The 24,721-nt window shown below is 34.9% G+C and overlaps 1 protein-coding gene across 3 annotated transcripts; it reads left to right on the forward strand.

Annotated features, from left to right (window-relative positions):
* The first annotated feature begins 1,781 nt into the window (after nt 1-1,781).
* Nucleotides 1,782-18,972, forward strand: LOC121417056 (regulating synaptic membrane exocytosis protein 3-like). Of its 3 annotated transcripts, none has more exons than XM_041610631.1 (5): nt 1,782-2,198; nt 8,780-9,009; nt 10,557-10,692; nt 11,652-11,869; nt 12,026-18,972. In XM_041610631.1, the coding sequence occupies exons 1-5, from the start codon at nt 2,173-2,175 to the stop codon at nt 12,370-12,372; spliced, it is 957 nt and encodes a 318-aa protein (XP_041466565.1). In that variant the 5' UTR covers nt 1,782-2,172; the 3' UTR covers nt 12,373-18,972. The 3 variants fall into 3 exon arrangements, with proteins under 3 accessions (XP_041466565.1, XP_041466556.1, XP_041466572.1); XM_041610622.1 differs by lacking the exon at nt 1,782-2,198 and adding an exon at nt 3,284-3,621; XM_041610638.1 differs by lacking the exon at nt 1,782-2,198 and adding an exon at nt 3,729-3,815.
* Nucleotides 18,973-24,721: the final 5,749 nt, after the last annotated feature.

A 24,721-nucleotide genomic window follows, 5' to 3' on the forward strand; every position in this document is an offset into this window, starting at 1 on the left:
CAAATTATGAAACAAATAGAATGTTACAATTGTGAAACTGAATAAGAACATCAGTCATTTTCATGAATGGATGCGAAGAGCAAGACTTTTGATCAGTAGTTTCTAACCTAGACTGCTGCTTTAATATCTTTGCCATTCTTTTATTTTGATGCAAGCCATTTTCTATACTCTAAACAAAAGTTGCAATGTTTGTTTGAGCTTTTAGAAAAAAATTGCCTTTGATATCATTTGATTAGAGAGACTTTTGAGCTTCTATCAAAATCAGAGAAAACATCCTTCATATTTAGAAATAGTCATTTTCAAAAGCTTTTCCAACATTTTTTTGTTGTTGATGCACTCTGTATTCTCCCCCTCTGATCCAAGAAATTGACAAAGGGATAGAAACATTTAAATAGAAGGTGTGGGATGACAGAAGAAAAAATGGAAATGAGAGGGGAAAAGAAAAAGAGAATGATAAAAGAAAGGGAGAGGAGTGGGAGACAGCAAGCCTTAGGAGTGGGGCATAAATGTATCAAAAATAAAAACAGACTTCTATTTTCCCTTTGAACTCATATTGTAGTACAAAAATAGTATTGGATAAAGAGATGTTACAGCAAAATTTGTAATGATCTAGTAATCACTGTTTGCTTCTCTTAAAAGATAAAAGAATGAAATTTCTCTCATTTCTACCCTCCCCTCCCCCATGGTAGTGATGTCAACGTTGCTATATTTGGAGTGGGTTTAGAGTGAATGCACAAATGTTTCACTCAAATTTCACTTTTGAAGGTGTAAAAATCACTCAACAACTAGTAAAAGTCACTCCCAATCTTAATCTCAACGTGTTTTTTTAAAGACTGTATTGAATCGTCATGTGGAACAAAATTTTATCCCTCCCTGAACATGTACAATTACCATTATTCCAACAGTTTGTGGTTAAATTAAGTTGGTCCCAATTGTCAAATCTGTAAGAAGTGAAATATTGTTGAATTCAAACAATAAAAAACAAAAGAAATAGTGAGTGAGTGACATCATCGACTCTCATTTGCACATCAATGAGTTGTGCATATAACTGTTTTGTGAAAAATAAGCAAAACTTAAAAATGACATAACTTTCTTATTTTACATCCGATTTTGATGGAATTTTCAGTGTTATGTTTGCTTGATTTTTTTCTATTCAAATCAACAATTTTCTTGGGTGATCGTGACCTTTAAATAGTTTCTATGGGACCTCCTTAACCCTGCCACACCATACATTCCACTGTGTATACCTTGCTATGATGGAAAGGTGTGGCTTTCAAGGTAACAATACTATAAAGATGTGAAATATACCCACATCACTTTGAATTAAAAAGATAATATATTTTGTTTTAATTAATTTGATATATGCAGCCAAGAAGCAAAACAAGCAGAACTTCTCAGGAATTTCAGGGGAGACATTGAGAGGGCATCAAATTTCTGTAAAGAATAGGAAGATTGTTGTTTGCAGGTTTTGTGGTGTTTCTATAATCAGTTGGATAATAAGAACCAAGAAATATATATTAAAAAAAAAACACTGCATGAAATAGGCAATCAACCCAAGTCCTGTTAAAAGCATCTGAGACTTAGTAAATTGATGAAAAATTTCATAACACAGAGATGTGAAGAAGAATAAAAGAAATTCAATGTTAAAAAAAGGATGAACGCTAAGAATAAACGGACCATGCATATGGTCATCTCTGCTCTGATTTGATCATACCTATATCTGCACCTCATACAGAATGCATAAACCACGGAGCAGAAAACTCTAATGACAATCCCACCAGCCAATCAGCACGCTGCTCTAGTGGCTCACCAGCGTAGATATATGTCAACTGCAGTAGATATGCTGTGCTGATGTTCTACTATAAATTGGCAAGCCTCCTGCCGCTTCCCTCACTCTCCGCTCAAACATTCACCGGTGGAACATCCGCTGCCTTTGCGGGTTGAAGGCTCCAACACACAGCTGGCTCTGTCGTGTTGTTTATTTTATTTTTGCCTTTTTTTCACATTTTCAACGCAAGGAAGCCGTGCCTTCAGTTTTTTGCATTTTTGAGATCAGAAGATATCTATATTTTCAAACAAGTCGATTTGTATTGCCATTGATTGCCATTGAGCAGTGCAAAGCTGATTCATTTTGATTCTTAATTAAAGAGGACAGAAAAAATACATAGCAAGATGCCAGCATTCATCTCATCTATTTTGTGAGTACTTGATCAAATTTCATGATATTTTTTCTCACATTTTAAATGGTAAAATATTTGTAAATTTGTATATTACTCCAGGTTTGTGTGTTCCCCCCCCCCCATCTTAATGGTAGCATAAGAATGATATTTATTCAATCGTTGTATTTGTACTGTTCTCTCTCTCTCTCTCTCTTTCACTGCGCCTTGAGCACTTTGCAGAGTAGATTTGGGCATTACAAATCACGTTTTTTATTATTATTATTATTATTATGATTATTATTATTATTATTATGATTATCATTATTATCATTATTATCATTATTATATTCACCTTTCTGCACCTGTAAATTTTGTTGTTATCAGCTTTATGAGACAGAGAGAGGCAGGGTCGGGGGGATGGAGATAGAGGGAAGAGGGTGAGGATAGGAGAGAGAGATGTAGAGAACAAATTAGAAAGAGAGGAGAGGAGATAATGAAGAGAATAAGACATAAATAAATTGGTGCGTGAGAATAGCTGTATTTAATCATAGATAAAGGGGGTGGGATAGGAGAAAAAGAGAAGAGAGAGATGCAATAAAGTATAAATGATGATTTTTTTATTCAGAGAGAAAGAAAGATCACAAGAGGGGAGGGGGGTAGATTGAGAGATACAGAGACACAAGAATAGAATGAACCACATTCAGCACCAGATTATCTTCTCCCCATTGTGAAGTTTTACATACTGTAAAACTAACAGCCTGAAAATGACTGCATTCAAATTCAACAAATCAGGCAAGCATTGTGTTTATTTAGAAGCCGTTCATTGTACAGACCTGTATTTGGGTTGTTTTTTTTTTCAAGAGAACAGGTGGAATTCAATTATGCACAATTCCTAAGTCTTATTGAATGGGAGTTAGCATTCTGAAGTGCTTTGTGCCTTTATGCGCAACCAGGGGGCCATTTCATAAAGTTGTTTGTAAGTTAAGAAAGACTTTAAGAACAACTGGTGATCCTATCTTGGGGTAAATGATATGTTCATTGTTAATTACTTAGCGCGTAAGAAAGGTACACCAGTCGTTCTTAAAGTCGCTCTTAACTTACGAACAGCTTTATGAAACGCCCACTGGGGACGTGATAGGGTGCAACCCAGGAGATAGTCTGCAGGTACAGACCCTGATTTGAAACTTTGATCAACAAGTGGGTCTTCACAGAAGACTAACACATGTAAAACTTGCTGTTTCAAGGGTCTTCTGTACTTGCAGGCTGCATATTCTGACCACTTAACTTTGACCGAAACATGGTTTGCACAGCAGATTAGGAATTAACCTTGCAACAAATCTAATTTGAACATTTGGATATATCTGGGATGTGCACAGCTACATGTTGAATGCATACGACAAGCACTGATATTTGCCATGTCAGGAAACTTCAGGCATGCAGTTCTTAGCACTGCAGAACAAGGGTAATATTTACAATATTGTTTTTGATCAGGTGCACTCACACGTATTGCGTGGTTAGTATTAGTATAATAACCTCGCGCCATGAACCGCGTTTGGCAGTGGATTTCTAAGTAGTGGGTCGCGCGTGCTGCGATCCCACTTCTGGTGTCCACAATTAACACACGACTTCTATGGCTTGATTTTTCTGTGCTCGGCGGTATGTAATGAACCCTTGAGTGGATCAGGTGCAGCTCTTTGATCGTAATTCATTCTGTATTATTCTAGAAGAGTTATGTGATCAAGGAATAATGTTTATTCTTGTTACAGTCTTAATTGCTGAGTTGGCATTATCAACATTATCCTGGTTTGGATTTGATTTCTAAGATTTTTTGTGAAAACTGACAAATTCACATGTTGGACACGTGCTGTCTCCCTCTTGAATTGAAATTTAATACGACAACTTGAATCATCAGAGAAAAGAAAATGACCATGCATGATGCCATGTGACTTCTAGTATCATTTCATAAGAGATTAAAACCTCTTAGCATTCATATCAACTGACGATGATGCCCCGTTTGGATGCCACTCAATTTGCATTCAAACTGGTTCTTCTGTTTTACGTATGAAGCTGTAATCGAGTCGGCATCGTATGCACGAGTTGGCAAGAAATCGTCATGCTAATGAAAATCCTTCATTTACATTTTGAAAAAACAACAGGTTCTTTTTTTGCCACTTTTTATTGCCCCCCAATATGCTGGCAATGGCACGCATCAATTCTAGGGAAGGCTTCACAGAGCATCTGGTCGGTGATTTTTCTTTGACAAATTTGCTCTGAGCCAATAAGATGCAAGGATTTCAGTAGCTTACAACAATTCATTTCTTCATGAGATGCCGCCCTGATGGATATAATTCGAAAGCTGATCGCTCCATCTACAATTTTATTTCCGCTCCCCGATGCTATTTTTAGAAGCTTGTTTCTTTTTCTAAATTGGAAACAAACGAGCCAGTCTCGGCCAGGTCAGGGTTACATCATTGTGGGTTTGATTTTTTTCTCTTCTCCATCTTTAAATTGGTATATAATGTAAATCCAGGGACACGGCCTGTCTGGTCATGATTTGTTGTAGAAAATTATGTTCATCATAATTGTGACCCCCAGACTTATATATTTTTAATTCCCCTTTTTCTTTATTAGACTCCAGTGTATCTCATTTGATACCAAGAATTAAATATGTTGTGTCAGATTTGGATTGAGATTGAAATTTCAGGTTTTTGAAGTCACTTTTACAATGAATATCAGGAAGAATTGTGATAAGTCAATCTTGACCGATGATGCTTATATAAAAGTGGTGAACATAGGGATTTAATGATTGTTGATAAACTCTTTATTTCAAGGCATTCTTTTTTATTAACCCCCCCCCCCCCCCCCCCCCGTATCAGGCAGAACTTAAAATATTTTACTTTGATATCAAATCAGGCCTGTAGGTGTTTCATGAAGTTGTTTGTAAGTTAAGAACAACTGGTGATCCTTTCTTGTGGAAAATGGTATATTCATTGGCGATGATTAAGCGTGTAAGAAAGATTCACAAGTCGTTCTTAAAGTCGCTCTTAACTTACGAACAGCTTTATGAAACAGCCCCCGGGTGTAACATATCTATACAATTGACATCCACAGTTGATTTTAACAATTGTAAATGGTTTCCCCACTGTGACATTCAATTGTACAACTGCTCATACTTTTTGTGTAAGAGGACTTCGGTTTTTGAGATGAGGCAATATCATCATGAGCTCCTAACAAATGGATTCTAGGTCAAACGCCATCCTGTTGCCAGAAATGCAAACAGCATCTAATTGATTACCTCGTAAAGCTGGATGTGTTGTGGATGGATATAATCATACATGATATTCAGGAAGCTTAATGTATTTCTAGGGTTTCTCTTCATTTCGCTGTATCTTTTATCATTTTTTTTTCTGGGAATTCTGATCACCATATCAAGGCAGCGATGATTGAGTGTGCATGCAAGCAGAACGTCCGATCGTTTGGTGTAATGTATGAGAGAAGTGAAGCATGCAAGGCTGATCAAAATAACCAGGAAGATTGTGTATAGTCTGTGTTTTTGTCAGAACATATTAAAATGGGTTTCTACGTTCACTTGCCATCAGAACATGATAGGATTAACGAAACTCCAATGTTTCAGCTATTGCGGGTTATATCTTGTTTACAATATTAGAGAGTTGTTTGTTATGAAGAAAATATCCAAAATCAAGACTTTTTGTATGTTTTTTTTCTTACTTTTATCCATCCTTTCTAATGATTATATTTGCAGTTTAACCCAGTGAGGCTGGTAAAATCTAGCCCGGGCTAGCCAATTCTGGCAGTGCTAGCAAATGTTTGACACCTATAGATTTTTCATAATTTTAGCGTAGACTTAATTAGACCATGGTTTAATAAGTTACACTGGAGTTTGGAATACGGTGTATATATATATATATATTCACTTCATTCTGTTTCTCTTTTTTGGGGGGGGAGGGAAGCCAGTGGGAGGGGGGGCTGTATGAGATGAATCTATGAACTTGCTGAATGAGAAAATCCAATCATCTCACAGGATATCCCTGTTATGTCTTGGTAATTTGGAAGGCTGTACGTTCATTGTATCCATTTGCATGTGTGGGTGAATTGAATGGATGCTCTTGCCCTAGACCGATAATGATGAAGCGAAATAGTGGGAGGGTTTAAGATTGAATTAGTGATTAACTCTAGCCAAGTGCGGTGACACGAGCATGGAGGAGAGAGAAAGGTTAAGAAATGGTTGCAAGGAGGATAGGAGAGGGGGGGGGGGGGGGGTGAGTGTGACTGATAAATTAATAACAGGTAGTGTAGTGGGAGGATCAAAGAACCAAGATTTGATTTATTGATGTGATAAAAGGGAAATGATTATGACAGTGAAGGAAAGAGAGAGAGAAACAGAGAGATGGGATGGTAGATTTTCCTTGAAAAGGACAGGCGTGTCTGATGACACAGGAATGAAGAAGAGAGAATTAGGGTTGAGGAATGGTATTGATGTAGAGATAGATAGAGAAGAAGGCAGAGAATGAGGTAAGGAGGAGTGACCGAGAAAGGCTGGTAGTTGGAGGATCAAAGATTTGATTATTGATACTCTAATTAATAGGAAAATGGTTACAGCAGTGAAGCCATGAGAGAGAGATGTGGGATGAGACTTTTTTTGATAAAAAAAGACAGCCAATTTAAAGTCTAATGGTACTGGAAGGAGAGAGATGAATGGTAGGGAGGTAAACGAAGAGGAGGGAGAGAGGTAAGGAGGCTGAAGTTTGGCTTGCGTGAGGTTTACAAACATACATGCATGCGTCCGTGGATCCTGCACAAAAAAGGTGGATACATAATTGCGCATTCATTACTTGGCTTTGATGTCATGATATCCTAATGGTTTTTATTAAGTACTTTGCTAGATTTTTTTTAATTACCTAGAAGTGATTTGAATACAAGTTGAAACATTTCCTTAGCCAAGTAAAATGCTTAATAGGGCAATTTCATAAAAGAATCAATCAACTGACCAAGTCATGGTTATTTGAGAGCATTACAGACTGTCATAAGAACCAGAAATCAGAAACAGAAATTTCATGAAGGTCCCACATATATGGGGTTGGATGTACACATATTCTATGGAATTGCTCGGTAAAATACTTATTACTCCACCAGTACTTTGAATTGAATACCGGCCCAGATCATTATAAAGCGATCACGTCCTTCACTTCCCCGATAGCATGTGAACTCTAAACTAGGACGCAAGGGTGAGCTTCACGGATAAGCTTTTAAAAGATTCTAATCAACATTAATCCAATGATGAATAACGTGATATGCAGCAATTGTTGGCATGAATTTTAAAAGCCTCAAAGTTCATTATTTCTAGATTTTATTCACCCATTGATTCGTATCTTTCTCTCATGGCGTGGCACATATGTGGAGATTATAATTTTCATACCTCGGCCTTTCAAAAAGCCCCATTGAATGTACAAGATTTATTCACTTTGAGGAGGAGAGCCTCTGTTTTATTATTCACAATGCATCCTCTGATAGTTCAAATCTCACATATTAAAGAGAAAAAAAATCAATTCAGACATAAATGTTCCCTTATATATATTTCATTGATATCGCAAGTTACAAGGTGCTAACACACCAGCTATTAATCTCAAGTTTTCACGTCTTATGATTGATCTGGAGAGCAAAATTTGACTTGTAATTGTTAAAATAAAATGTAATATCTTGCAATGTAGGTTATGCATTACGTGCATTCTAAAAGCTAGCATTTTACCTATAGTTATGGTTTTATAACTCCCCTAAGGGTTTACACAATGTTGTATAAAATATCCAGGTTAAAGGTGTAAGGTATGCTTAGCCATCATTAAACATCTGTTACCAGATCAAACAATCGAGGAAATGGGCGGAATTCAAGGAACTTGGTGTATGACGATGGTCGTTTGAGAGGAAAACATGTGTCATTTGTCGGTGTGTGGGTTGGGTTTTGTTGGCAACCAAGCCCAGATATTATTGATCCATATTGCAAGGGTAGTCACGCCACTTTGTTTAAATATTGATGATGGATGTGTGTTGTCTAGCGCTGTGAGATTTATTGTAATTCCCGGTTTATAGCAATCTCTCTAAAAATTGAGGTCAGTAAGAAGGAGGAAAAAGCTTAAGTTGAATAATATTATGTATTATATTATTGTTATTTTATATCTAGATGAACTTGTCTGTTTCAGACCTGGTTTGATAAGCCGTAGTCCCCGACATATCATTTACATTATGAAAAATATTTATAATTGATAAGTATGAAGTATTTCTGCAAATTTCAAATGTTTTTCTTTACAAAATACATTGCAAATGCCAATCAAATTAAATGTTTTTCCATAATTTGAATGGAGCCATGAAATTATTATATTGCACTCTATCCCTTTCTCCGTTTTAAAAACTTTCCCAAAAATATAGATGAAATGTCACCAGTTAAGTCAAAACAGCAATTCATATTGAGATGGAAGTAAGAACCAATGTAGGAAAAATAGAAATGCCATGTAATAAAAACTTGACATCTTTTGTGCTTATCTTCCACGTTTGTATTTTTTTGTGCTTCAAATTATATAGTTTTTATTATTTTGATCGTTACACAGTGCCTTCACAGCCAAGATGCAGGAACACCACCCAGCCCCCCAGCGCAAGCCCCTTAACCGCAGCACCAGCAGCACCGACATGTACATGTATGAGAAGAACGAGGGCAGTATATCGGACTCTGCGGCTGAGCAGGGAAGCATGGAGGGGAAGAAGAGACGTGGTAGCATCGCCAAGGTTGCCTCTCTAGTCGGTCTCTCCAAGAAGAGCAATAGCACCTCCAATTTGGCTGGTGAGAACATCCTTGATTCCATCGACTTATTACATGTTTACCTGTCAATTTTTCCTATTAAATAGGAATTGATACTAATATTGATGATAGAATATAATAATAATAGTAATAATAATATGTCCATTTAAATAGCGCAGTTTTTATATGCATATACTCAACTGCGCTTTGATACTTGGTATCATATTACTAGGCGCTAGAGCGTTCAAGGAATAAATCCTACCGGGTACCCATTCACCTCACCTGGGTCGAGTGCTGCACAATGAATAAATTTCCACAATATCCACAATATCCAAGTAATGTATTGCTATTTCTGGGAATATTCAAGTGATTTATTCCTATTTCTTGGATGTGACATTTTGCAGGTATGTTATTAATCTCTGCCATTTCTGTAGGGGCTATTCCACCAGATATGCATCTTACCCCACCTCCCACACCACACACCTTTGGGGGGTGGCATTTCATGACCTAATGGTCAGGGGTTTTTTTATCTAACAAAATCTATTTTGTCCAAAAATTACCATAGTATCGGAGGCAGATACTTGTGCTTTTTCAGCCTAAGTCAAGGGAGATTGTCATTTATTTGGGAAGCTACTACCTTAAGAGCTTGAATATACACTAGATACTTTTAATATAAATTCCTTCATAGCTGTCTTGCTTATACATTTATAATGAAAAATTGGAATGGAATTTATATTTTCATATTATGAGCTTAATAAACTGGTATGAGTTGTATCAAAAGACTACTTGCAAAGTATTATTGGTTATTGAGACACTTAACTGATTATATTCAAGTTGACATCTTTGCATGACCTTATGCTGCATTACTGAAGATCCCCAATAGACTCCTGATACAATAAGCGTTAAGCAAAAATGTAAGCATTTATAATTATCATTGTTATTATTATTATAATCATTATCATTATTATTGGAGAGCAATGTTGGCTCAGTCGGTAAAGCCTCTGCCTGTCAAGACCAAAGATCGTGGGTTCGAGTCCACCCCGGGTGGATGACTGAAGCCAGTGCGCTGTGTGTAAACGTCACTCCCCTGTTCCATTGATGCCGGCTTGTTACTGTAAAAAACACTCTGTCCCTTGAATACGACATTAAATGGAGGTCTCGGTAGAGGAGAGTCGCAACCTTTGCATGCTGTAGAATCCACTGCACTCAGTAGCGGACTGTGACCCCGAGGAGACAAAGCATTAGGGGGGCACTGCATTGTTTGTGAACAATGCCGTGCCCCCCCCAATGCTTTGTTTCCTCGGGGTCACGGTCCGCCACTGACTGCACTATTTGTATTAAGAATAGGGGAAACCCCGGTGTAGTGGTCCATACCTGCACTCCCTAAATCAGTTCTATCGGGATGAGAGACCTGAGGGGCAGTGATTCAGTTCACTTTTGTTTCCCATGCACAGGTGATGCCAAACAAATACTAATAATAATTATTATTATCATTATTGTTATAGTTATTATTATATTTATTGTTATCATTAGTATTATCAGTAATATTATTGCTTTATAATTCATGAAATCATGTTTGTTTCTTTCAGGTAAGAAGCCCCGTGCAAGCATCCAGCGTAGTGAGGAAGTGTTGCCTATGGAGATGAGAGATCGGTTGCAGAAGCAGGCTAGTCGAGAGAGCAACGATGGTAGCATCTGCAGTTTTGGCAGTGATAGCTCTAGTAGGTGAGTATCGTCCAACAAAGGTTTGGTTACCACGTGATATACTTCATGTGGGACTAAGTTCTCTCTTTTTACATAAATTTTCCAAATTTTTTACCGTTTTCCCCAGCCTTTATTGCAACAGAGGGTCCTTATTTTGTGTTTTGGCTCTAAAGTATTTGGTTGAGAAATTTTAACAAGTAGGTCAACATAAGAAGAGAGTGAGAGAAAAAAAAACATACTTCATCCATTTTTATTGCACCATTATATTTGTATTTAAAACTGAAAATTTCCAAAGAAAAAAAATGTAACATCAAAATCAGGATGCAGAAACATAAACTATGATTTGAAAAATGTAAATAATAATACTGGTTTTGCAAATTTGAAGAAGAAAAATCATCAAATGAGATTCAAATTGAATTCCTGAAGTGATTATTATATGGATGAATATTTGCTATATGGGTAGTTTTGCATAGCACCAATTAGTGCACATCAAGGTCAAGGCAGGACTAAAAAAATGTAATACATTCATATCTTGTCTAGATAGCATAATGTTTTCTCAATTTTTTTTAGTATACTTTACTAACATCATAACTCTCTTTGAGCATGAACATTATTTTAGAAATGATTGTTATAAGGATGAATATTTGCCTGTGTTGTAAGTTTTGCATAGCACCAATTAATTTACATTGAGATACAGCTGTTTTGTTTTTTAAATTTAGTACATTCCTATCTTCTGTAGATAGCATAATGGTCTTCTCAATTCATTTTTTAGTATACTTTACCAATACCATATATAACTCTCTCTGAACAAAGAGGTTACTTCAAAATTCTTAGAAAAGAGGGAAGCCTACTTTGTGGACTTTATGGACAGGTGGCGGACAGTTGGTCCTTCTACAAATGTGGTCACTGCAGTACTATTAGTCTTTTGGTCTACAATTTCTTTGTCATTTTAATCCAATGTTTATACTTTGCCGTTTCAGTTTCATGCTCCCAGCCAACTTCCGTTTTGGCGGGGAGAGCCAGTTCAACGACTTCCTGGACGGACTTGGGCCCTCTCAGTTGGTGGGCCGCCAAGCCCTTGGGTCGCCCTGGATGGGAGACATCCAGCTGAGTCTGGAGGACAAACGGGGTAACCTGGAAGTAGAGGTCATCAGGGCGAGGAGTCTGGTAGCAAAACCAGGGGTCAAAGTTCCCCCAGGTAACGAAACTGAATCCTTTCTTTTCCTTTGCATCTTGCGATAATCTCTTTTTTTTTCAACTGAATCAAATTTTTTTGAAAAGTCATACTCTACCCTAAATTTTCTTAAAATGATTGATTTTATTTTTTTTCTATTTCTTGTTACTCCATCTCCAGCTCCCTATGTAAAGGTGTATCTGATGGATGGAAAGCACTGCGCGGCCAAGCTGAAAACAAAGATCGCCCGCAAGACGCTTGATCCGCTTTACCAACAGACACTCAAGTTCATAGAAGAGGACTACAGCAACAAGGTATTGCAGATCACCGTGTGGGGGGACTACGGCCGGCTGGAGCGCAAGATCTTCATGGGGGTCGCGCAGATCCTGCTTTCCGAGCTCGATCTCTCACACCCTGTCATGGGGTGGTACAAGCTCTTCAACACCTCGTCTGTCGCGGACATCCACCAGCGGGGCTCCATCTCTTCCCTGGAGGGGTCCATGGTCTCGCTGACTAGCGCAAAATGAGTTCCCCTCTAAAAGCCTTTAGTCGTTCAATGTATCAAATCTTAATCACTTGAGAGGGGATGCTTCTGCATTTAGCCACAGAGGTTGGCTGGCCACAGATGCCTGTTATTGGTTCCTATGGAAGTTTGAAGATCATCAGGGTCAGTCGTAGAGCACAATGTCACTGTGGACGTGATTTAGACTTCCAGATGCCAGGGAAAAGTCCCCAAGCTCTTATATTCCCTCAGTAACTGAAGGTTAGGGTCTATTGGCACTTTTGAAAGGTACATGTATTCATCTTTCATTTTGTCTCTGGTATCTGCGTTAGGTCGAGTCAGCATCTTCTTAAGCGAACCATATTTGGTCGTACAGAACTCCAGGTTGCCATGAGGCTTAATGAGCTGATAAATTAGGATAAGGTTTGTAGATGATTCCGAAGACGAGGGTTCAAATCAAGTGCAAATTTTTCCATTTTTACCCGATTTATTCTAATGTTGGTGGTGATAGCAAGCCTTATTGGGTCACGCAAACATTCTGATTCATGCTTCCATAAGCAGTGGAATATCTAAAGCCAGAAGAAGAATTGTCATATTGAAAAGCCCACTGGGTATCGTTTTTCATTAAATTTTTTCAATCAGAAACTGAGAGATCGATCAAGCTAATATTGCCCAGAGTTCTCACAAGTCAATGGCACTTTAAAAAAAAACGAATTGAGATTGAGTGTATGATTATGAGAATAGCCCAGGTCCATCTCTTTTAAGTATGAGAAATTATTTCTTATACATGATTCCATCTTGTGTATAGTTTTTATCCTGGAATTCTATCCAGGCGTGCCTGGAATATATGAGAAACTGAACAAGATCCTAATGGCCCAAATCATTGTTTTTCCTTGAAATTTACTTAAAAAAGTATCGTGGATTTGGATTATTCTCATAGTTGTACACTCGAATCCATCCAAGTGCCCACAAAGTAAAAATCAACTTAGACCAGACAACAATATGCAGCAATGTCAGACTTCACTAGTTGTAATCATTTACAACCACTATTGAATACTTGCCTCTTTTGATTAAAATTGACATTTTAAACTTTTCAACAAGTCTAAATGTGTTGTCTGATAAGACATTTAAGTCTTGACTTTGATGACAAAAAAAAAACAGTTCAACAATGCAAATTTCAAGAATATTGATGTGATGAAAATTATCCCTGAAACAAAAATATTGTCTACAAAGAGTAAGAGTGTCTTTATATGTAGAATTTTGTTTACCAAAAAAATGTCTACTTCATCATTAAATGATTGGGGAATATTGCTGAAGTATTTCTATTCATGTTTGCATAGCACTGACTGAAAAATAACCTGTGAGTTACAGCCTTCTGGTTCTCCCTTGCACTTAAGAAGCCATTATGTGTTATTCCACAAGGTGCTAAGTCCACTATGACCACTTTGAATAAAAAGAGACATTCAACCCAGTTCTTATCTATGCACCTCACATAATAATAATAATAATAGCAGGGCCCGCTGGGAAAACAGTTTTCGGAACTGGAGTGGCTACCCTGGGTAAATATACCGTTAATATTATTATTATTATTATTACATGTAATTAGAATGTGCTTACGGCTTACTTGATCATTCCCTTTGTCATTTTCTGAAAATTGGCAATAGTTTTCATACCCTAGAGAATTACATTTGATTGATAGTATTAGTGGAATAAACAAAAATTGGTTTGGAAGTTGGAGATTGTCCTAACCAACTACTGTCATTTTTTAATGACATTATACTGTGTTTGAGAAACGCACACCTTTATCTTGAAAAGAAAAAAGAAGAATTGACAAGATCAAAATATCAAGCCTTCTTTTCCCGAGTAAAAGAGGAAAAGAAAAAACAATTGTGCCTATGGTGTGGTAATAGGAGGATGTGGGAGATGATTTATGGGAATTGTAGTAGTCTGTTGAAGTTTATAAGGATGGAAAATGAAGATACTGTAATCTCCATTAATTATACGAAATGTTTGTTAAATCTTAGTAAGAACTTCCATGTAACTTGGGATAGAGATATGCTTAGACTGCAAATACCAATGGACTTTGTTTATTTCATAGCCGATTTCATTCTTTCAAGCGATCGGTTATTCCATGAATGTGGGCAAAATATCTACATTGACTTTGTCTCTTTAGTGGAAATTGTGTTGTTGTTTTTTTCTCCGTGGAAGAAATTCTTTTAAAAACCTTAAAACAGCAGAAAGGGAGCGAAACATCCCATCATGTTGCGTAAGAACATAGGTTATTTGAAACTCACATTGATTTGTTTTTTTCTTAATTTGTGCTAGGCATGTGTGCTATGAATATTACATGTATTATTGTCTATGTAGGGTATAGTAGATTACATTTTAGCTTGTGAATTTCTTGTACAACTTCATTCATATATTCCCTTCATTATCTGATTGGAAATAAGAGAAAACAAGAAAAAAAATGAGATAAAATAGAACTCGAATGCCTACATAGGGTATTTTTCTAATGTTGGTATATGCAAGTACTTTAACCATACACTTCATTTATAGGTTTGTAAACTCTGTTTTGATTGGTGGGCTTATGAAAGACTGAGTATTTTAAACCAATTACAGAAGCTGATATATAGGGTGGGTGCTGGGAACCCATGAGTGTTATGAAAGCCTATGGAGTAAGAAGTTAGACAGAGAAACAGCTGCAGGTGAGACTAGATTTATATAACTTTTTGATATTTTGTTATATGAATGGTTGGATTTTGTTCTGGAACATTCATACATTTTATGGAAATATAAAAAGAATTAAAAAGTAGACAGTTTATTGGTCTCGTAGTGATAGTTCTGAGATGTGTTGTTGTGGCCTCCATTGAATGGCTTCGAAATATCCGTGGAAACCTCTTAGAATACAAGTTCAAGCAGCCTAGATATGAAAAAGTTCATGCTTAGTCTGTGGTAGACGGTTAGGTATAGATTTTGACTGGTGTAAATTGAGTAGACATTTGTGTTATGATCTCCACATACATTTTTTGTCATTTCAAATGCAATAACATCATGGGAAAAATATATGTGTACATATGATAATCATTATTGTGTAAATATATAATACACTTTGACATATGTGTAAATCCTAAGCACTAACTTGCTTTATAGTGCTACAAGTGAATGTCTTGGTTTTAAGAGACGCAAGAATCATGATTGTTTTCTGTAAAATGCTCTTTTATTGTTTATTATTTTGATTATGTGCTTTGGTGATATTTAACGATGTTTATTGTCATAACTGCAGATCATTATATTTATTGATATAGGGAGCTTGAATGCTATCGAATCTTCAGCTTTATTTGTGTACTGACTGAAAGGTGAGGTATATAGATATATGAATATATATATATTCTCTGGAAAGAATCTTGTATAGATGTTGTATATGTAGTGGAAAAAAATGCCTATTACCAAAGAGAAAACAATGTTAATACAATGAACTCCGAATCTCATGCTCTTATTGGCACAAAATTGCATTCCATTCTAAAGTGTTAGGAATTCTTATTCCATACGTTTCCATTATTTGTTTGTTATTGTTTTGGTTATCAGGTAGTCCAAATGACATTCCAAGATTCCATGATTTGGGGGTGGGGTTCAAATTCATTCAAATAAACATTTAAAAGGGTATTCTTGAATTGAAGGCTTCATATTTCCTTGATAATAACATGAAATATTAGTTATACAATGCAAGTGAAATTCTTTCTCCTTAATTGTCATTTCCAAAATACTTTTAAACAGAGGATGAATTTGAAGCTACTTCTCATTTTCAAACGATAAATTGAACATTTAACATGGAAATTTCCAATATTCTAAAGTAAGGAAGGCATGATATTTGGTTATCTCTTCATATATTCTATGATTTGAAATAATTTTTCTTCAGATTATTACTCTGTCTTGGCCAACATAATGGTGATATTAAATTCTCATTTCAGGTAATATATATCATTCTCTAATTATATTCATAGATATTATTAATGATATGGGGTATATGCTATCAAATGGTATGGTATGAGAGACAGAATTATATGGCTGGGTATGGAGAAAGTAGAGTTCCGGTGAAATATGAAACATACTGTAAAATGCAAACATTTCTTTATGTTATTTATGAATGCATGTTCAATACACATTATATTACTGTTATATAATGTAAATAGGAGAAATACGCCATATAATATGATAAAACATATAATTATTAAAGATATATATATATATATTAAGTAATCTTTCATGCTTATTGTGTATATCTGTATACTGCTCTTTTGGGAGATAACAAACATAGATGTCTTTATTGTAGTATCAATCAGCCTATAGTGTAGAATATTTTAGTGGAAATTGATTTGTGTTACAAATACATCTGCAAACTTAGAGATGTTCATGTATTTTATTTCTTTCTTACTAGACCATTTTACTGATTAGATTGATTTTATAGATATAGCTAAAATCAATTTTCACCACTTGCCCAAATGTATACATGTAATTTCTAATTCTCTACCAGATTGTACTGTTATTTACAAGTATTATATACCAATAATATGCAAATATGTAATGGACATTTATGGACTATTTACTACTTTTTAACGATTATATTCAGTGGATTTACTTTACGAATTGGAAACAAACGAAAAAATTTTGTTGTCGACCTCTTAAGACAAAGAAAAAAAATCCATGATACAATCAATAAATATGTTATATGAATATGAATGTTGTTTATGTATTATCTTGTATTTATATGTATCAGGTAAAATGTACTTATGTATTTATATTCATTATGTACGGAATGTGAAATTAGAACATATTTAGTTTAAGCATAATCTATACTTTTGGTTTAGATGTTTTATATGTTCCATCTCTGACATTTGCAAATTATCATTGTTTTTAACAGGGCATCTTTCCTTGTGACTTATGCCAATCTTGTAATATTAAAAAAAAATTATGTATCTTCCTTGAAAAATTGTATATTTGAAAAACAATAGCTATATCTTTTGCTGAGCTTTTGATTTCTTACACCCTATTACAATAATTATAGTCACACAGTTTTTCAAGTGAAACATTAATAGTTAAATATTTTAATTGCTTACAAATTGGCTTCAACATTGAGATAAAATCAGTAATAAGAAGCATGTCAAGCGGGATGGGGACAAATCTATTTGAGGGAGGGGCAAACAATATGCTGTGATAACTCTCCCCTCCCCCCCATCAAAAGGAGAAATAAAAAAATATTTAAAAAAGTTTTTTCTTCTTCTTTATCAATATTAAACATTAATTAGTTAAACATTATTGGAAAAATGTTAGTGCCCACATTGTCAAACCCTCTTTGACCAGTTATAGAAAGGAAAGACATTCGTCAATATAAAATAAATGTGCCTATTTGATTGGCGGAAGGCTAAAAGATTATTTTGTAGTGAAAGATGAAATGATGACGCACAATAATTTTGTTCATTTTCCATTAAAAAAAACACATGAAAAGGTTGACCTCAGTACAAATTTACTGCCATTAATTATTGATATATATTTATACTTCTTAATCCTTGCCAGTGTAAAGAAACATGCTCATTTCAGGAAATGCTATTTGATAATGAAAATATTGGCGCCTTAGCACTCTAAAGAGTAGATATATGAGCACTTTATAAGTTGCAATGAAAATATTTCTGCATTTGATATTTCAATCAATAGTTTGATGTGTTTGATTTCTTTTTTTTTTCACTTCACTTGGTCAACAGATAGAAGTAAAAAATATAATTAGCTAAAGATGAAAGGACAAAGCATTAATTGTATTTATCTTTACATATGGAAATATATGGTTCGGAATCATATGCATTACCGGTATTAAAGCAAAAACAATTGTCCTATTTACTTAATGGGGAAAAGTTGCAATATATGAAAAGATCAGGATTCTCCCTTTATTGAAGATGACATGATTCCCTGCAACCGACATTCCCATTTTGCCTAATTAATGTGCTAATAATTTTTTGTTTTTCCTTCTGAAAGTTATGTATTGATGTAGAATGGAAAAGCTAATGATACAGAATTTTAATTTGTGATATATCATATGAAAAATATGTGGCTCTTTTTAGTTAATTGTAGGCAGAGTATTGACTTTACTTAAAACCTTTCTGTGGGACCAAATCGTATTGTCTGTTAATATTTGAGCAATGTCTCACCTAAATGTGAAACATTGTTTTTGTTATCATATAAAAGCAGTTGAGTAAGAAAAAAGCCGATGAATAGTCTCCGTGTAGTTGGTATTTGTTTTTCAATAGTTATCTGATGTATTTGCGATATACTTGATATTTAGTCACAAGGTATCAAAAACATAACGATTCTTATGACTTTTTGTTTGGACGTGTAATCTTATATTATTATCATTATCATATTGATTTATATCTCTCTGCATCTGAAAATGAATGAGCATTTTAATGGAGAAGAAACATCTTCATTAACAGTCTCATTTATGTACTCTCTGCACATCCGACTTTGATGTGTTTGATTTATGTATTATCATATTGTTTGCCATTATTTTCAAACGTTATCCCGGTTTTCGTTCTTTATCATTATGATATGGATTATTAAAATGTTTCAATCCCTATAATGACAAAGCTGTGTCAACCCGTATCTGTTATTACGTCTCATGGCCAATTACGAGTGTTAATGTTAAGTGAGATATCAGGATCCGGTTGCGCGAAATCTTCAATTGATGGCAACTCTGCCATCAGTTGCAACTGCCATTGAAACAATATGCCTTACTTTCCACATTCTTTTGATGGAAAAGGGAAAAAAATAATTTTTGAAAAAACTTGGCAAGCCCTGCCCTTTGTATATAAAGTCTAGGCTAATGAGTAGAGCAGAGGTTCTTCTTTTTTTATCCCCCTCCCGTTTTCTTTTCTTCCCACTCTTTCTACGCTTTTTGCTCTTTCTCTCTCTTTTCTCTCTTCATTTATTTCCCCTCTTCTTTCCTTTTCCCCTTCTTTCTCTTTCAACTTCATTTCCCCTTTCCCTCTTTTCATTATTTTTGTCTCTCTGTCCTTTATTTTAAAGAAATGAAGAATTAATAACAAGGGGAGCATTTCATAAAAAGACTTGTCGGATGTTTCATCCTTCGTGTACAAGTCTTGGTTTATCTAAGTTACCATAGTAACATTTGATCAATGAAAATTGGCAAAACTGACAACTTATTGGACAAAATTGATGAAATGCTCCTTGATTACTTTGCCAATTTAAACAATGACTAGAGTGATGACTAGACTCCAAACTCTGTCAAATACTAGTAAGTGGCAGCCACAGTACTAAAGGTCAAGTCCACCTCAGAAAAAAGTCGATTTAAATCAATAGAGAAAAATCAGACAAGCATAATGCTGAAAATTTAATCAAAATCAGATGCAAGATAAGACAGTTATGACATTTTAAATTTTCACCTTTTTTCACAAAATAGCTATATGCATAATTTAGTCACATGCAAATGAGAGAACCAATGATGTCCCTTGCTCACGATTTCTTTTGTTTTTTGTTGTTTGAATTATACAATATTTCATTTTTTACAGATTTGACAGTAAGGACCAACTTGACAGAACCATAAAATGTTAAATAATGGTAATTCTACATGTTCAGGAAGAAATAAAACTTTGTTTCATAGGACAATGAGGAGAAAATAAGAATTTTATTCATATTTCATATAATGAAATACCAAAGAAAGAGTGAGTGGATGATGTCATCAGTTCCTTCATTTGCATACTGACAGGGATGTGCATAGAACTATTTTGTAAAATTAAAGGTCAATTCCACCTCAGAAAAATGTTGATTTGAATCAATAGAGTAAAATCAAACGAGCACAATGCTGAAAATTTCATCAAAATCGGATGTAAAATAAGAAAGTTATGACATTTCAAAGTTTTGCTTATTCTTACCAAAAGAGTTATATGAACGATCCAGTTACATCCAAATGAGAGAGTCAATGATGTCACTCACTATTTGTTTTGTTTTTATTGTTTGAATTATACAATATTTCAATTTGTATGTATTTGACGATAAGGATCTCCTTGCCTGAAGCACAAAATGTTAAAATAATGGAATTCCACGTGTTCAGGGAGGAATGAAACTTCATTTCACATGACAATGACAAGAAAATTAAAAAAAAATCATATTTCATTTAAGAAAATACAAAAGAATTAGTGAGTGATGTCATCAGTTCCTCATTTGCATACCGACCGAGATGTGCATATAACTGTTTTGTGAAATGAAGTGAAACTTTAAAATGCCATAACTTTCTTATTTTACATCGTTTTTGATGAAATTTTCAGTATTATGCTTGTTGAATTTTTCTCTTTTTATTCAAATCAAGTTTTTGTTGGGATGGACTTGTCCTTTAAGGGAAATTCAAAAATGTCAGAACTTTCTTATTTTACATCCGATTTTGATGAAATTTTTGGTATTATGCTTGTTAGATTTTTCCCTTTTTATTCAAATCAACTTTTAGTTGGGGTGGACTTTTTCTAGTGAATCTGGTCTCATTTCCTCAGACTCTGCTCTTTGCACTATGTAAATTGTGAAAAACAAAATGGTCTGTGCCTGCAGAATAATCCATAATCAATCTTCATTAACCCTATCTAGGCTGGGGCATTTCGGGAGATCATATGGCCGGGGGGGGGGGGCATGCCCACTCCCCCTTGAGATCTCGGCCATTGATCGCACAATCACGCTGAAAATTGGCACGCAGGTTGCCTGGGACATAATCTACAAAATTCTGTGGTAATTATTTCATGCAAATTGCTATTGATTATGCTAATTTATGCGTACTAGTATGCAAAATCATTCTTTCCTCTGATTCCTGGATGAAGCTCCAAATGTTTTAATTTTTGGTGTAGAATCTTTGTGGTGTTAGTAGCAAATGAATGTTAAAAAATTGCGATATCAGACCAATTTCTTTTGTATTATATTGTTTTTATTTCTTTTTGGACGTTTTTTTCATTGTTTTTTCGATGAACTTTTTCGGGGGCTCTTGAGATCATAAACAGCATAAAATAAATCCATTTAGACCAGCAAAACTAAAATAATCATACATTTATTATTTTTGGTTGAAAACACAATTTGCATTGACTTTGTACACAATATCATGTTTTTGAGCAATTTTAGGTCTGACATGCACATACAAAATGTTGCGTAATTTCAAATTTCATCTCAAAAGATGTGCAAGACTTGAAAGTAAAGTCAGCAAGCGGCGCAGTAAAAAAAAATTGTGCAGCGAAACATTGCGCGAATCGTTGAGGGGGGCCCGCAGCCTAGATAGGGTTAAAACGCATTGGAACCCAATTATTTGGAGTTCTTAAAGTTAAATTCTAGCATCAATCATACCCAATAAGTGTGCCTCCCCCTTTAGACCTTATGAAAAAAGCACTCAATAATAAATAATAACTATAATTTAATTCGTCATGCGGACGAATTAGGTGGTCTGTCATGATTTGTTCAGTGTCGGTTGATGTATGAAATAAATCATTTAGATATTATTGATAATCTTGATCGTAGACATCCCAAGAATAAGTTTTGACCATTGCTAAATGTGATTATTGATGTGGTGATGACAATCGTCAGACATACATCTTCAAACAGATACATACAAGATAGATGATTATATATATAGATGGATGGAGTGGTGGATGGAGCGATGGATGGATCAAGTGATCGATTGAGAGATAAATGATAGGTGGTTATATTAATAAAACATAGATAGACAGACATATAGATAGATAAATAGATAGATAGATGGATAGATAGAGACAAATAGATTGATATAGATAGATCGCCAGACAGACATACATATAGAAAGAAAGATAGAGACAGGCAGATAGATTGATGGATATATAGAACGATAGATAGATATACATATCTAAACAGATAGATGTTATATTAGACAGAGAGAGAGATAGACAGATACATATACAAAGTAGGTAGATAGACAGATAGACATATATATGGATAGATAGATAGATTTATAACAGATAGCGGATGGACGGATATGATTAGATAGATATAATACGAAAAAAAGTAATTATAATCTGTTTTATTTTGCAATATTTTAGCTATTAATTATTAGAATTGTTATAATTGATCGTGCGCAAGATAGTAAAAAAAAAAATCATGTTCACCCGCGGACTCGAACCCCTGCCCGCATGATTGAATGAGATGCAAGTCTGACGCCTAACCGATTGAGCTAGCATATTTCCCATAGACTTTACACGTAAGCAAATTTGAGAATTACAATTCCAATTTTGCAAGCGAAATACGGGCATGATCCCGGCATCTGATCAAAAAATGGAGGGCACACTTCCGAAAGCTTAGAATCTCAGCTACAACATACTAAAAGCTCAGGGAAACCCGACAAGAAAAAATGGAGATATGGCTCACGAAATAGAGGAATGTCGAATCTAGTTTTGAGAAAGTCATGTCCCGTAGAGATTACACGCAAAATGAGGAAAAATGACATGCCTCTTTTCATCGCTGTTTTACGCAATGATGCGTTTCTCAAAACGAAAATTCATGGAAACTGAGGAGGGAGAGTACATTCTAAACTACAACATATCAAAATCTGGGCGAAAACCGATCTATATTCGAGAAGTTACAACCAAATTTGCATAAATTTGATGACGTCATTTTTGAAAAAATGAAATTTTTAGTTTAGGCGCCATTTTGATGACGTCATGATCAAATTCAGGGACAATGGTGACATGAAATCAAATCTGCAACTAATACTCTATTGATATATGAAAAAAAATTGGGGGTCAATGAACTATTTAAAGAGCTACAGTAAATTTTCAATAGGCATGTTTTTGCACATATATGGCCTATACAGTGCGTATCAAAAAAAACGGGACAGTTTTGAAAAGTCTATGAAAAATTTGTTTCAAATTATTATATCTATATTTTGATTTTAATAGATGCTCTAAGATCTTATCTTTGAAATGCCATTTAAAAAAATATATTTTGTTCATGCTTGAGCGAACACGGGACGTTTTTGTCGGGGGTTCAAAAAGAGGCTTGCGCCAAAATGGCAGAAATGAGAAATTTGATGATTAGGCTTTTGGCTTATCAGCAGACTTCCTCTTAATCTTTTCATTATCTTTGCCATAATTTTCGAATTATGCTGTCAAATTTCATTTACAAATTTATTTATTTACCTGAATTGTATTGTTTTTCATTTCAACTTCTTTTACCCTTGAATTTTCCTTCATAAGTAAGAAAAGAAGAGACTTTTTGTCAACCCAAGTAAGAAGATTTGCATTGTTAACTGGGAAAATTTGTAATTTATTTATTAAAATCATTTTATTATGTGAAACAAAATACCTTTGATTATTTGGTGAAAAAATTATGCTATGGTACCTATAAAAGACATGAATCCTATTTTTCAGGAGTCATTGAATCCTTAACCAAGTTTAATTATGTGCTTGACAGGACAAACAGGAAAGGATTCATGTCTTTCAACGGCAATGGTGTATTGAGTCAATTTTAAAGGAGCAAGATATGGCAGATCGGGTAAAATGTATTAAAAAGTTGCGAAGCGAGCACGCAAAATTTTCCACTTTTTTATTAAAATATCCAATCTTGTGATTTTGACATAATATTCAGAAAATGATATCATACTTCACTTTCTATGATTTCTGTTATTTTCTTTCCCATTATTTTTCTTGGTAATAATTTTTTTTATTTAGGGGGGAGCACCCCGAGCCCCCACCCTCAGTATGCCACTGTTCAAAGGCACCATAACCTTTGTAGCACATAATGAAAGGAAAAAAAACACGCTCTCCCATACTTTGGTTTAAAAAAAATGTTCTTGCCTAAAGAAGGAAATCAAGGAATATTCAAAGCTAAAAGAGAACAGATTAAAAAAGGAACAACAACAGAACTGTTCAAGCAAATAAGTAGATTTGGAAATGAATTTTGACCGCATAATTCGAAAATTATGGCAAAGATAATGAAAAGGTAAAGAGGAAGTCTGCTGATTAGCAAGAAGTCTGACCACCATATTTATCATTTTATGCCATTTTGGCGCAAGCCTCCTTTTTTACCCCAGACAAAAACATTCCGTGTTCGCTCAAGCATGAACGAAACTAAATTATTTTAATGGCATTTGAAGGATAAGACTCCAGAGCACATATTGACACCAAAATAGAGAAATCATAATTTGAAACAAAAATTTTATAGACTTCAAATCTGTCCCGTTTTTTTTTATATGCACTGTATAGTGAGAGTTCGCGCGCACACGTGCTGCAAACTTCAACGGGTGGTAATTTCGTCATTAATGGTTGTAGAAGGTTGATCAAGGTATCAAATTGTTCAGAATTTCATTATCA

The sequence above is a fragment of the Lytechinus variegatus genome, chromosome 1 (assembly GCF_018143015.1).
Source record: "Lytechinus variegatus isolate NC3 chromosome 1, Lvar_3.0, whole genome shotgun sequence".
NCBI classification, from domain to species: domain Eukaryota; kingdom Metazoa; phylum Echinodermata; class Echinoidea; order Temnopleuroida; family Toxopneustidae; genus Lytechinus; species Lytechinus variegatus.